This window comes from Microcaecilia unicolor, chromosome 2 (assembly GCF_901765095.1).
Source record: "Microcaecilia unicolor chromosome 2, aMicUni1.1, whole genome shotgun sequence".
NCBI classification, from domain to species: Eukaryota; Metazoa; Chordata; class Amphibia; order Gymnophiona; family Siphonopidae; genus Microcaecilia; species Microcaecilia unicolor.
Window position 1 is genome coordinate 169085982 of NC_044032.1, and position 15356 is coordinate 169101337.

The 15356-nt window shown below is 43.9% G+C and overlaps 1 protein-coding gene across 2 annotated transcripts in view; it reads right to left on the reverse strand.

Moving 5' to 3' along the window:
* The window catches only part of CAMK4 (calcium/calmodulin dependent protein kinase IV), a 380765-nt gene that overhangs the window by 199356 nt on the left and 166053 nt on the right, over positions 1-15356 (reverse strand). Inside the window, exon 1 of one of the 2 annotated variants that reach the window (XM_030193471.1) lies at positions 7131-7194. The exons of the other annotated variant lie outside the window; for it this stretch is intronic. Within the exon in view, the coding sequence (XP_030049331.1) occupies positions 7131-7132 (2 nt within the window). The 5' untranslated portion in view covers positions 7133-7194. Of the gene's footprint in view, positions 1-7130; positions 7195-15356 lie in introns of those variants that run through there. 2 annotated transcript variants of the gene reach the window in all.

The following is a 15356-nucleotide window of genomic DNA, read 5'->3' on the forward strand; positions in this document are numbered from 1 at the left end:
GTTTGTGTTTTTATTATCAAGCTTATTTTCGAAAGAGAAGGACGCCCATCTTTTGACACAAATCATAAGATGGGCATCCTTCTCACAGGGTCGCTCAAATCGGCATAATCAAAAGCCAATTTTGGGCGTCCTCAACTGCTTTCCGTCGCGGGGATGACCAAAGTTCACGGGGGCATGTCGGAGGGGTAGCGAAGGCGGGACTGGGGTGTGCTTAACAGATGGGCATCCTCAGCCGATAATGGAAAAAAGAAGGGTGTCCCTGACAAGCATTTGGCCGACTTTACTTGGTCCATTTTTTTTCACAACCAAACCTCAAAAAGGTGCCCGAACTGACCAGATGACCACCGGAGGGAATCGGGGATGACCTCCCCTTACTCCCCCAGTGGTCACCAACCCCCTCCCACCCTGAAAAAAACGCTTTAAAATTTTTTTTTTGCCAGCCTCTATGCCAGCCTCAAATGTTATATCCAGCTCCTTGACAGCAGTATGCAGGTTCCTGGAGCAGTTTTAGTGGGTGCAGTGCACTTCAGGCAGGCGGACCCAGGCCCATCCCCCCTCCCCCCCCTGTTACACTTGTGGTGGTAAATGGGAGCCCTTCAAAACCCACCCGAAATCCACTGTACCCACATGTAGGTGCCCCCCTTTACCCCTTAGGGCTATGGTAGAGTTGTACAGTCGTGGGGAGTGGGGTTTGGGGGGGGGGGTGGTTGGGGGGCTCAACACCAAAGGTAAGGGAGCTATGCCTGGGAGTAATTTCTGAAGTCCACTGCAGTGCCCCCTAGGGTGCCCGGCTGGTGTCCTGGCTTGTGAGGGGGGACCAGTGCACTATGAATGCTGGCTCCTCCCATGACCAAATGGCTTGGAATTGGTCGTTTCCGAGATGGGCGTCCTCGGTTTCCATTATCGCCAAAAACCGGGGACAACTATCTCTAAGGATGGTTGTCCAATGTTAGGCTCAATGATCTATAATTTCCCAGATCACCTCTGGAAACATTTTTAAAAACTGGCGTTACATTGGCCACCCTCCAATCTTCCAGTACCATGCTTGATTTTAAAGATAAATTGCATATTACTAACAATAGCTCTGCATGTTCATTTTTCAATTCTGTCAGCACTCTCAGATGTATATCATCCAGTCCAGGCAATTTGCTACTATTCAATTTGTCAAATTGCCCCATTATATCTTCCAGGTTTACAGAGATTTGTTTCAGTTTCTCTGACTCATCGGCATTGAATACCATTTCTGGCACTCGTATCTCTCCCACATCTTCCTTGGTGAACAGCGAAACAAAGAATTAATGTAATCTCTCCGTTATGGTCTTGTCTTCCCCGAGTGCTCCTTTTACCCCTCGGTCATCTAGCAGGCCAACTGATTTTTTTACTGGCTTCTTGCTTCTAATACACCTAAAAAAGTGTTTACTATCAAGCTTATTTTCGAAAGAGAAGGACACCCATCTTTTGACACAAATCGGAAGATGGGCGTCCTATTCACAGGGTCGCCCAAATTGGTATAATCGAAAGCCGATTTTGGGCATCCCCAACTGCTTTCCATCGAGGGGCCAACCAAAGTTCCCAGGGGCATGTCACAGGCGTAGCGAAGGTGGGACTGGGGCATGCCTAACACATGGGCGTCCTCGACCAATAATGGAAAAAGAAAGGGCGTCCCTGACGAACACTTGGACGACTTTACCTGGTCCTTTTTTCTTACGACCAAGCCACAAAAAGGTGACCGAAATGACCAGATGACCACTGGAGGGAATCGGGTATGGCCTCCCCTTACTCCCCCAGTGATCATTAACCCCCTCCCACCCTAAAAAAAAAATGTTAAAAATATTTTTTGCCAGCCTCTATGCCAGCCTCAAATATCATACCCAGCTCCATGACAGCAGTATGCAGGTCCCTGAAGCAGTTTTAGTGAGTGCAGTGCACTTCAGGCAGGCAGACCCAGGCTACCCCCCCCCCCCCCCCCCCGCCACCAGCTACACTTGTGGTGGTAAATGTGAGCCCTTCAAAACCCACCAGAAACCCACTGTACCCACATCTAGGTGCCCCCCTTCACCCATAAGGGCTATGGTAGTGGTGTACAGTTGTGGGGAGTGGGTTTTAGGGGGGGTTGGAGGGCTCAGCACCCAAGGTAAGGGAGCTATGCACCTGGGAGCAATTTGTGAACTCCACTGCAGTGCCCCCTAGGGTGCCTGGTTGGTGTCCTGGCATGTCAGGGGGACCCGTACACTACGAATTCTGGCTCCTCCCACAACCAAATGATTTGGATTTGGTCATTTCTGAGACGGGCATCCTCGGTTTCCATTATCGCCGAAAATCAGAAACGACCAAGTCTCGGGACGACCATCTCTAAGGACGACCTAAATTTCAAGATTTGGGCATCCCCGACTGTATTATCGAAACGAAAGATGGATGCCCATCTTGTTTCGATAATACGGGTTTCCCCACCCCTTTCTTGGGACGTCCTTCGAGGGCATCCTCAGGAAAACTTGGGCATTCCTTTCGATTATGCCCCTCCACGTGTTTTTGCCTTCAATGCAATCTTCTTTTAAAAGTATCTCTTTGCCTTCCTTATTAGTGATTTACATTTGACTTGCCATCAGGGGCGGACTGACCATTGAAACAATAGAGCAGTGTCTGAGGGCCCACAACAGTAAGAGGTCCAGTCTCCCCTAGCTTCCTTCTAGTTTAATCATTTTTGGGGCCTATGACTCGGAGTCGTTTACTAAAGCTTAGCTCGACTTATCTGCAGCAGTGCCCATTTTATTCTTATAGGCCCTGCTGCAGGTAACTCAAGCTAAGCTTTAGTAAAAGACCCCCTTAGTGCCCAGGGGCCCAGATCACTGTCACTCCACCCCTGCTTGCCATTCCTTATGCCGTTTCCCATTATTTTCAGTCGGATCCTTCTTCAATTTTCTGTAGGATTTTCTTTTAGTTCTAATAGCTTTCCTCACCTCACTTTTTAACCATACCAGCTATCATTTGGCCTTCCTTCCTCCTTTTTTAATACATGGAATATATCTGGTCTAGGCTTCCAGAATGGTATTTTTGAATAGCATCCATGCCTGATGTAAATTTTTGCCCTTTGTAACTGCTCCTCTAAATTTTATTTTTTTACTTTTTTTTAACATTCTCCTCATCTTATATAATAATTCTCACCTCCAACGTTCTGTGCCTGGGACCGTGGCTCCCTAGGCTGGAGGTGGTCTGCTAGGCAGACACGCACTGACGTCACTGACGTCATGACAGCTGATTCCAAGGCAAGGGGAGGAGTAGGGAAACACGCGCAGCGTGTTTCCTTACTCCTCCCTCTGCCTCGGAATCAGCTGTCACTCCCTGCGCTACGGCCTCCTCGACCCCCACTCTGCGAACCTGTCACCCCCCCCCCCCGGACCGCCAAAAACCGCCCTCCGCACGCAGAGGAACTTCCAGAGAAGATGAGGAAGGAACGCGAAGGGCACAACAACACTTCAGCTGTCGGGGGTTTGGGTCCCCCGTCAGCACAGGTAGTACACAACGGCGGTGGGGGGCGGTTTTCGGCGGTCTGGGGGGGCGACAGGTTCGCCGAAGGGGGGGCGAGGGGGCCGTAGCGCAGGGGGGAGGAATTGCCTGCCTAGGGCCCGTTTCCTTGCCTACAGAAACTGGCCTTTTTTACTAGTTTTATCATAATCTCCTTTTTGAAAGTTAAATGCTAACATTTTGGATTTCCTGTGTGTACTTACTAGAGATTATGTCAAATCTGATCATTTTATGATCACTGTTATCAAGTGGTCCCAGCACCATTACCTCCTGCACCAGATCATGCGCTCCACTAAAGACTAGGTCTAGAAGTTTTACCCCTCTTGTTGATTCCTGAACCAGCTGCTCCATAAAGCAGACATTGATTACATCATGGAATTTTACCTCCCTAGTACGCATGATGTTACACCCATTATTATTGTGTTACACAGTTTTTTAGCCTCCCTACTTTCTAATAATATTTCTGCATCTGTTGGAAAGGCTGAAGGACAGTTGAGGATAAAAATTTCTCTTTTTTTCCTTAATTTTGTTTCTTGGATCTTGGAATCAATATTGCCTGTTATTGTGGACACAAGTTATTTCTTAATTTCCTTTATTTTTAATTTTCCTGTTATTATATAATTTGCTTATCATGGAAGTTTACGTTTGCTGAAGTGATGCAAATTTGGAAAGTTTTCAAAAATAGCAATTTAAAAAAAAAATCACACCTTAATGTAGCTTAATGAATAGGCCCCACGTATGTGCCTTAAACCTTTAAAATTTGCTAACAGAAAAAAAAGAAGAATTTTCTACACTATCAAAAATTGATTGCATGTAGTTGATATGGAGGGGCATAATTGAACGAAAACGCCTATCTCCATGGGCGTTTATCTCCAAGAACGGGTCCGTGAAGGGGCGGACCGAACCGTATTTTGGGAAAAAATAGACGTCCATGTTTTATTCAACAATGTGTGAGCTGGGCGTTTTTGTTTTTCAGCGATAATGGAAAATGAAAGCGCCCAGCTCAAAAACGAATAAATCCAAGGCATTTGTTCGTGGGAGGGGCCAGGATTCGTAGTGCACTGGTCCCCCTCACATGCCAGGACACCAACCGGGCACCCTAGGGGGCACTTTTACAAAAACAAAAAAAAAGGTAAAAGAGCTCCCAGGTGCATAGCACCCTTCCCTTGTGTGTTGAGCCCCCCAAATCCCCCTCAAAACCCACTGCCCACAAGTCTACACCATTACTATAGCCCTAAGGGGTGAAGGGGGGCACCTACATGTGGGTACAGTGGGTTTGGGGGGGTTGGACGACTAATAAGCATTAAGCAGCACAATTGTAACAGGTAGGGGGGATGAGCCTGGGTCCACCTGCCTGAAGTCCACTGCACCCCCTAACAACTCCTCCAGTGACCTGCAAACTGCTGTCAGGGAGCTGGGTATGACATGTGAGGGTGAAAATAAAAAGTTGAGAAACTTCATTTTTTGTGGTGGGAGGGGGTTAGTGACCACTGGGGGAGTCAGGGGAGGTCATCCCCGATTCCCTCCAGTGGTCATCTGGTCATTTAGGGCACTTTTTGGGGCCTTATTCGTGAAAAAAACAGGGTCCAGGAAAAGTGTCCTAAATTCTAGCTAAAAACGCATACTTTTTTCCCATTATCGGTGAAATGCGCCCATCTCTGTTCGGCAGATAACCACGCCCCAGTTCCGCCTTCGCCACACCTCTGACACGCCCCCATCAACTTTGTCCGCATCCGCGACGGATTGCAGTTGAAAACGTCCAAAAATCGGCTTTCGATTATACCGCTTTATTCGTTTTTGTGAGATAAACGTCCATCTCCCGATTTAGGTCGGAACTTGGGCGTTTTTCTCATTCGATTATAAGCAGGAAAGTGACTTCTTTATTCTAATTAAAATGCAGCAAAAAATGTTAGTGGTATTTACCACCAGGGGTATAGCCAGAAGTCCATTTTGGGGGGCCCAAAGGTGGACTGAGGACGCTAGGCATTCTCTCCCTCCACCTCCCCCCACAGCTGCCATCACATTAAAGCATACTTTTGATGGCCAGCCGAAAAGGCCTCCTGTGTGAATGTCTGCACTTGCTGCTAGAGCAGTGCTCAAGTTGGCAGTGCACTTCAGCTGCAGACGTGTGCACTCTCGCACATGCTCAGTTCACTGTTCTTTGTAAGGCGAAGCGAAGAGACCATACTACTCCTCTTTTTAAAAAGCTCTATTGGCTTCCATTAAATCAGAAGATTCAATTTATGATTTTACCCTGACCTTCAAAGCCCTTCGCACTGGTACACCAGAATATCAATCCCGATCAACTATTCCTTATTCTCCGGCTCAATTACTCCATTCGTTATATGATTATAGACTTACTTTCCCCCATCCATCTCAAGCACACTAGGAATCTACCCGAAAGTGTACCTTCTATTTTGTGGCCCCTTTGTTGTGGAATAATCTTCCTCCTCCACTACGATCAGAAGCGTCCTTTATAAACTTTAAAACAGTTTGGAAAACTCGTCTTTTTTCTCTAGCCTTTAGCTGACCTCTGATTTGTAGAGTGTGTTTATTGTCGGCTGGTCTGATGGGGCTAAACAGGAACTGCTCTTAATTTTCTTTCCTTTGGATGGCTGTGTTGAGCAATTCTTGATTTCTGTTCTATATTTTAATGGCGTTTCTTTGTTCCCTTGATTTATTGATTTTAAACTGTATATCGCTCTGATTTGCTGTGCAATATAGGCAATTTTTTTTTTATCTCAAACATCGGTGGCTGAAGTGCACCTCCTAACTTAAGTGCTACTCAGACAGCACAGGCGAGACTCATGCAGGAGACCTCTTCAGTTGGTGGGGCATGGCATCCCCACCAGCCATTAAAAGCAGAGGGGGTGAGCCAAAAGTAAGGGAGCCCAGGCTACCAGCCCCCCCCCCCCCTGCTGTTTATTTCTTAACCATTTTCTAATCATTTTTCCTGGAAATATATAGCACACGTGGAGAATAAACCAGCAGATCAGCATAATATCCAAAAATACTTTATTGAAGATACCGTATGTTAGACAATTGCCCGACACAGGCCGTGTTTCGCCCAACAAAAGGGCTGCGTCAGGGGCTAGTCTGTATCTTTCTTAAATAAGAACAATCACAAATTGCATATCAGGACAAGGATAAAAGGAATTTTAAAAAACCAGCATAAGCAGCACAAAACAGCATCTCTTATTCTGTTACCAAGTAATCGGTAAAATGTCTGCTGTCAAGGGCTGGATTTTGCAGATCGTTTGCCTTGCTGTTTTCTGGGACCCTCAATATATAGCACACACCATCAGTGTGGCTACTAAGGGGACAATTCTTTAACTTGGCGCCTCGATGTTGAGGCTGAGCACCAGTTCTATAATGGCATTGTAGAGCAAGCTGGCATACCTACAATTAGATGCACCTACTGTCATAAGTTGGCACGCAGGTTATGCAACTTATACTATTCTATAAGGTCTGTGCTTATCTAGGAGACACGCCCATGCCCCACCCCACACATATGCCTCACCTTGCCGTTACATACATGTGCTACCGTATAGAATAGCGCTTAATGGATCTGTGTATGGTACCTGAGTGCTAATTAAGGTGCCACTTACATTCATAAGACACTTGTAATTGCATGCACCCAGTTTAAAATTGCCCTTTAAAAGTTTCTGTTTAATGGATGAGATTCTCTTCATGCAGGGAGCATATACTTTGACACTGTATTACCTCCAGCCTGGAATAAGGAGCAGAAAGTGAGTTAGGGAATCGGATCTAAAAGCTTCCCTGCACATAGCATTGGTCTGAAGGCATCAGAACAGCCCCTAATTATCCCCATTAATCAAGCTCCTCACCACTGAGGCCACCAACCCTAAAATTCGTACTCTTTACTTGCTGGACCTTTCTTAAGAAACACATGGAAAAGCTTGGATCATAACAGCTAAAGGATTACTACGTAAATCACATTAGTCTACCAGATAGAGTTTTCCACAGAAACTATTTCATATAAGTGTTATCATTTGTGAGTGATAACAGGAGTGGCCTAGTGGTTAGAGCACCAGTCTTGCAATCCTGAGGTGGCCAATTCAAATCCCACTGCTGCTCTTTGTGATCTTGGGCAAGTCACTTAACCCTCCATTGTCTCAGGTACAAACTTAGATTGTGAGACCTCATGGGACAGAGAAATATCCAGTATACCTGAATGTAACTCACCATGAGCTACTACTGAAAAAGGTGTGAGCAAAATCTAAATAAACAATCATAACAAAATCTTTCTTGATGCAAAAGTGCAAATACTATTACTAGACATATGCAGCACTGTACACATTATATGCAGGTACCTTCTCTGTCCCTAGAGAGCTCACAATCTAAGTTTTTGTAACTTGGGCAACGGGTTAGGTGATTTGCTCAAGGTCTCAAGGAGGTACAGTGGGAATTGAGCCCAGGTTACCAGGATCAAAGCCCACTGCACTAACCATTAGGCCACTTCTTCTCCCCTTCTTATTTTCTGTGAAGTTATTAAGGTCAGAGAATTGGAACAGATTTCCAAGAACCTTAAATCTCTATATCACTAGTTCAGATAAGTGATGATTGAAAGTCATTGCTTTCTGGAAGCTGGGTGGCCTGTGCACAAAGTGTTGGTGGGAGGTATCCCCAGCCTGCATTTAGCTGGGCAAAAGAGGGGGGGGTGAAAAGGGTATGACCCTGGGCTGCTATTTTGTTGTTGTTGCTGCTGCTATTAAATAATATGGGCGAGCTGAAGAAAGGAGGGAAAGAAGGGCTTGGCGCGTCTAAAGGGGTGTTTTCAGAATTTAATATGGAATGTAGGAGAAAGGAAGGGATCCCCCTTTTTGTTTTTTGTTTTTTTGAAAAGAGGACTTAGCTTGATTTTCAGTACTAATGAGCTACGTTTAGCCTGATACAAAACCCAGCTGGTCAAATTTTATCCAGCTGAATTAATCTGGATTTTTTGCTGAAAACTCATTTAGAGATAGCCTGCCAAAATAAACCAATTATCTTACCTAGTGACTGAGATTTTTAAAACCCACCTACTTAGAAAGCATTTTTCCCCAGACACAAATTTGAAAAATCCCTTTAGAAACTCTGACCTGTAACTGGTTAAACACAATACTCCTTTCTCACTCTTGTTCCCTATTTCTGTTCAGTGAAATGAAGTCAAAGCCAATGCTCTACATCTTGTTTCTGTCTTCATAATTAAATCAGTCTCTAGGGAACTGGTTCAGGAACATGGAGATGGAAAACACCTTTCTTTCTTTCATTATAAAGGTTCAGCACAGTAATGACTAAATAACATTAATAGCTCCTTTGTTTTTGCACATATGGGGTCCTTTTACCAAGCTGCGGTAGAAGGGGCCTTGCGGTAGCGGCAGAGGCCATTTTTCCCCGCTCACCAGGGCCCTTTTTCCCGCAGTGGGTAAAAAGCTCCACCCCCCCCCCCCCCCCAAATGGCCATGTGGTGGTCACACAGTAAGATTACTCTTATTGTGTGACATGCGGCAGGTAGCACTTACCGCCGCCACCCATTGAAGGTTTGGACGACTTCCTAAGGGAAAAGTTCATAGACCATTATTAAATGGACTTGGGGAAAATCCACTGTTTCTGGGATAAGAAGTATAAAATGTTTTGTACTTTTTTTGGGATCTTGCCAGGTGTTTGTGACCTGGATTGACCACTGTTGGAAAGAGAATGCTGGGCTTGGTGGACCTTTGGTCTGTCCCAATATGGCAACACTTATGTACTTATTTAATAATAATAATAAAATGTATTTCTATCCCTCAGTATCTTAAGATTCTAAGCGGGGAACAGGAATACATACACAATAAAATAAAATAAAATAATACAAGTCATACTAATCTCTCTATTTTCTGTCTTTCCCAAGTTTTCATCTCCTATTCTTCTGTTAAATGATTTCAACATTATTTAGGACAATATTTCTACTTCATCTATTCTCTTTTCCATTTATGCCACTTATCATTCTCTGTTCTCTATATCCCTCCCACTTACCTGGCTGGCCAGCAATCTTTCATAGGTAAGTCTCTCCTCATGGTACTATCTTCTCTGTCTCTGACATTTCACTGGTTCCCTCTTTTATTCTAACATTTGCCTGCATATGCAGATCATGATCCTCTGCCACGTTTCATAAGAACATAAGAACAGCCATACTGGGTAAGACCAATGGTCCATCTAGCCCAATATCCTGCTTCCAACAGTGGCCAATCCAGGTCACAAGTACCTGGCAGAAACCCAATTAGTAGCAACATTCCATACTACCAATCCCAGGTCAAGCAATGGCTTTCCCCATGTCCATCTCAATAACAGACTATGTATGGACTTTTCCTCCAGGAACTTGTCCAAAATTGTTTTAAACACAGATACACTAACTGCTGTTATCACATCCTCCAGCAGCAAGTTCCAGAGCATAATTATTCTTTGAGTGAAAAAATATTTCCTCCTATTTGTTTTAAAAGTATTTCCATGTAATTTCATTGCATGTCCCTCGGTCTTTTGAAAGAGTGAAAAATGGATTCACTTCTACCTGTTCTATACCACTCAAGATTTAACAGAACTCAACCATACCCCCCCACCCAACCGTCTCTTCCAAGCAGAAGAGCCCTAACCTCTTTAGCCTTTCCTCATATAGGAGGAATTCCATCCCCTTTATCAATTTGGTCTCTCTGCTCTGAAGCTTTTCTACTTCTGCTATATCTTTTTTAAGATATGGTGACCAGAATTTAACGCAATACTCAAGGTGAGGTCGCACCATGGGGCGATACTGAGGCATTATAATATTCTTGGTCTTATTTTGCAACCCTTTCCTAATAATTTCAGCATCCTGTTTGCTTTTTTGGCCACCACCACACACTGGGCAGACAATTTCTGCGTTGTCTATAATAACACCTAGATCTTTTTCTTGAGTGCTGACTCCTAAGGTGCGCCCTAGCATCAGGTAACTATGATTCAATGTGCATCGCTTTGCATTTGTCCACACATTAAATTTCATCTGCCATTGAGATGCTCAGTCTTCCAGTTTCCTAAGGTCTTTCTTCCTGCAATTTTTCACAATCTGTTTTGACAACTTTGAATAGTTTTGTGTCATCTGCAAATTTAATCACCTCACTCCTCCTCCTTTGAGAGAACCCTTTGTTTCCTGTCCAATAACCAATTCCTAATCCACAGGAGTTTTTTTTTAATTTTGGATTTTTGCTCACACCTTTTCAGTAGCAGCTCAATGTGAGTTATATTGAGGTACACTGGGTGTTTCTCTGTCCTTGGAGGGCTCACAATCTAAGCTTGTACCTAAGGTAGTGCCCAAGATTACAAGGAGCAGCAATGGGATTTGAACCATCACCTCTGGATGGCACGACCAGAGCTCTAACTACTAGGCCACTCCTTGCCTCCTATCCCATGATACACCACATCAACTTGCTCACCTTTATCCGTGTCTATTTACGTCTTAGAAATGAAGCAAATTGGTGAGGCAAGACGTCCCTTGGCTGAACCCATGCTGACTCTGTCCCATTAAACCACGTTTGTCTGTGTTATATAATTTTATTCTTTATAATAGTTTCCACTATTTTCCCCGGCACTGGTCAGGTTTACCGGTCTGTAATTTCCCAAATCACCCCGGAGCCCTTTTTAAAAAGTGGCGTTACATTGGTCACCCTCCTATCTTCAGGTAATCCTGCTTAAGTATTAAAATGTATTCATGGTCCAGTTATCTCTTATCAGTCATCATCCCTCATCCCATGCTATGTTGTTCCATGCTCACTCCACTATAAGAATCATATTCTTCTCACCAGATTGTGTTCCATTTTTCAGTTCTCTCTCTATTTGTACCTTTTCTTTGGAACCATCTTCTTAGTCATCTTCAATACACTCCTGCTCCAACCTCCCTCAAATCCAAATTAAAAAAGCTACCCGTTTTGCCTCACTTTTAAATAGATTATCTCAAGGGTCTGTTTACAAAGGTGCGCTGAAAAATGGCTTGCAGTAGTGTAGGTACGGGTTTGGGCAAGCGCCAATCCATTTTTTAGTGCGCCTGTAAAAAGGCCTCTTTTTTTTTTTGCCGAAAATAGACATGCAGCAAAATGAAAATTGCCGCGTGTCCATTTTGGGTCTGAGACCTTACCGCCAGTCATTGACCTGGCAGTAAAGACTCACATGGTAACCAGGCGGTAATGACCTATGCGCACCAAATGCCACTTGGTGTGCGTCCATTACGCGCCCAAAAAAAGATTTTTCAGACGCGCATATCGGACGAGCGTCAAAAATGAAATTACGGCAAGATCCACACGGTAGTCTGGGGGTAACTACATTTTGGCACGCGTTGGGCACGGGTAGATGCTTACGCAGCTTAGTAAAAGGGCCCATTAGTTTCTGTTATTATGTTCTGCTTTATATGATGTGTTTCTTCTGTGAAGCAGCTTAGATTAAGAAAGAATGCAAAAGAAAGAGAAATCCAAAGTTGGCAGAGTACAAGTTGAGGTCAAACTGACACCAGAACTAAACACGGGGAGGGATAGCTTACGAATTATAAAAGTAGGGGGGGGGAAACAAGTTCAAAAGACTCAGTGGCACTAAGGACTGTATTCTTAGAATGTTCTTTGATCATTAGCTGCTCGTGGATTTAAATGGCAGAAGGGGACAAGGACTAGTGGGTGATGGAATCCTTCAGCATCCATTGCAAGAGGCCACCCACAGCTATACCAGGAGGTATATAAGCAGATAAAGTGCCAAGCAAAATAATGGATTGCACGTGTAAATGAATAATTTATTTTCATCTACTATTTTAATTACACAGTAAAAATGCTGTATAATGCAATCTATATAAAAATACGGCTGCTATTGGAAAAATCAACAGCACAGCTGACTGCTTCAGGCATGAAACCCCCACAGGAGGAATGTATTCCCACCCAGCAAGGGGAATGAAAGATTTAAAGCAATAACCAAGAGTATTCCTTAATAACTTGCTTTTGTTTTTAGAAAGATATGTACACATTAAAGAAAAATGGGGTACAATTAAAGATTTCAATAAAGTAACCTATATCAGAATTGCAGCATAGAACTTGAACAATTGTAGAGACAGTTAAAGTTCTGCCTGTGTCTTCATCACTATAAGAGAATAAAGCAGTTTCCAGAACAGGGCTGTGTACCTTCCTTCAGAAGTGACAGGGTAGAAAGATCTAAGCCTTGGGAACAAAACAGGGCTAATATAAACATTCAGCCCAGGGGGAGGATATCGTCTTCGGTTTTGATACCCGGCCAGAGCACCTCAACACAAGGAGACCAGGGTAAAAAGAGGCCTTAGCTTGCCCTTACACTAGTCTTTTCCATGCGCTAAGCCTATTTTTACCATGGCTGTAAAACCCCCAATTTTTCTATTTTTGTATTAATGGCCATGCGCTAATGTTGGCTTTAACACGTGGCTATTTTTAAAAGTTACTGCGTGAGCACTTACCACCTCCTACTTTGTATGCGGAAGGGGCTCCTGCGTTATCCGCGTGCTATCCAGTTAGCATGCGGTAATTTAGATGCACTAACTAGTAGCACAGGAACACCCACTCTCCACCCCTGACATGCTCCCCCCAACAAATATAAGACATTTTCTAGTGTGCACACATTCCTAAACTATTGTGTTATGTTGTAGCGTGTCTCGTGGTACTCCATTTTTTCCTGCAAAAGGTGCGCCTTAGTGCCTAACACAAATTAGTAAAAGGGCCCCTACCATAGCTGTTAACCTCCAAAATTCAGTATCTTATTTTCCACCAGGGAGAGATCTCTTGGACTAGTACAGCCCATGACCCTGAAGAGCCAGGAGTGGGGATCAGCCTCAGAGCTGCACAGCAGTTGTTCAAGGGAGTTTCAAGTATGGGATACTGATTTCCACCACTGCTAGGAACAAGGAGCAGGAGGAGGATTTGGAGAAGAGGTACAGTGATACCTTGGTTTTCGTCGATAATCCGCCCGAAAACAATCGACAAAATCCGAAACCGACGAAAACCGAGGCAATTATTTCCATATGAATCAATGTAAATCCAATTAATTCGTTCTAGACACTCCAAAATACATACCAAAAGCACATTTTATAGAGAATACATATAGTTTTTAATACTAAAAACAATAAGAAATTAATATAAAATGAATATAAAAGACTAATGTAAAGAATAAATGAACATTTAACATGGCACTCACCTCCAAACCCATGGATTTCCCCAAATCAACAATTGACTGCACCACATGTGTAGGGTCATCAGGGGAAGGCTCAAACCCTTCAAAATCTCTCTCATGAATGGTGCACCAGTAACGGCTTCACTTTACAATCACCACTAGCATTACCACACAACAAAAGAGTTAGCCTATCTTTCATAGGCTTATGTCCTGGCAGTGCCTTTTCCTCCTGTGTAATGAACATCCTCTTTGGCATTTTCTTTCAAAAGAGGCCAGTTTCATCACAGTTGAAGACTTGTTGGGGGATGAATCCATCAGCCTCTACGTAATCTTTGAATTCAGACACAAATTTTTCAGCCCCAGACTTGTCCGAACTCACACCTTCGCCGTGCCTAGTAACACTGTGTAGTAGCACTCACGCAGGGTGATGCTCACACAACGAGAAACAACGCCACACTCAGCAGGAGAACACGTGGGTCGCCCTTTGTTTTCGCAAAATTAACAGCGAGGTCACGTGGGCATGCCGACAAAATCCGAGGCAACCGACGAAATCTGCAACAAATTTTTCGCGGAAAAAAACGACGAAAACCGAAACCGACGATAACTGAAGCCCAGTTACAGGGGGAAAAAAAGCACAGCGTAACTTTTAAGGATTGTAATTGATAAGAAGAATTAGGAAGAAGAATGCAGGACTGTAAGTGTTGTTTTTACTACGTTTCTTTACTGGCATATAAAAGGAATTACATTATATTACATTAGGGGATTATATCCCGCTGTTACCTTATCAGCTGTAAGCGATTTACAGACATATTAAAGGGAAATCAGAACATTCCTCTGAGAATTACATTGATTGCTTGTGGAACAGTAAGAGATTAATTATAATACACATTTCTTAAATAGGAAAGTTTTTATCTTCTTTCGGAACAAGAGGTATGGTTGTGAAGGACAAAACATTCTGGCAATATCTTTCCAGAATCTGGCTGCTTGAATGGCGAGTGATTTGTTGAAGAGCGTTAGTCTTTTCTTACCTTTAGATGAGGGGACTGTGAATTAATTGGCCGCTTACTGTCTCCTAGATCTGTATGTAAATGCTGAATATTGGAGTGGAGGAGTGGCCTAGTGGTTAGGGTGGTGGACTTTGGTCCTGGGGAACTGAGGAACTGAGTTTGATTCCCACTTCAGGCACAAGCAGCTCCTTGTGACTCTGGGCAAGTCACTTAACCCTCCATTGCCCCATGTAAGCTGCATTGAGCCTGCCATGCTTGGGAAAGCGCGGGGTACAAATGTAACAAAACAAAAAAAATATATATATATATATATAAATATTCTGTCATAAGGGACTATGTACTGAAGTATCCAAGATCTAAACGCATCACAGTTTGAAGCTTACCTAACTTTGTGCATGCTATTGACTGTGAGAAACTTGCTGAATGAAGCTTACCGAGTGAATGGATTATGTGCCAGTTGGCCTCCTATCTTTGCTAGTCCAGGCCCTGACCTTCAACAATCTGTCCAAAACCTCTCTAAGTAACTGCCCTGATGCTCACCCAGAACTCATGGTTACAATATCATGAATCCAATGGCGTTCCTAGCCTGTTCGCCACCAGGGGCGAGTTGCCACTGTGCCCCCCCTGGTGCATCACTCTCCCCCC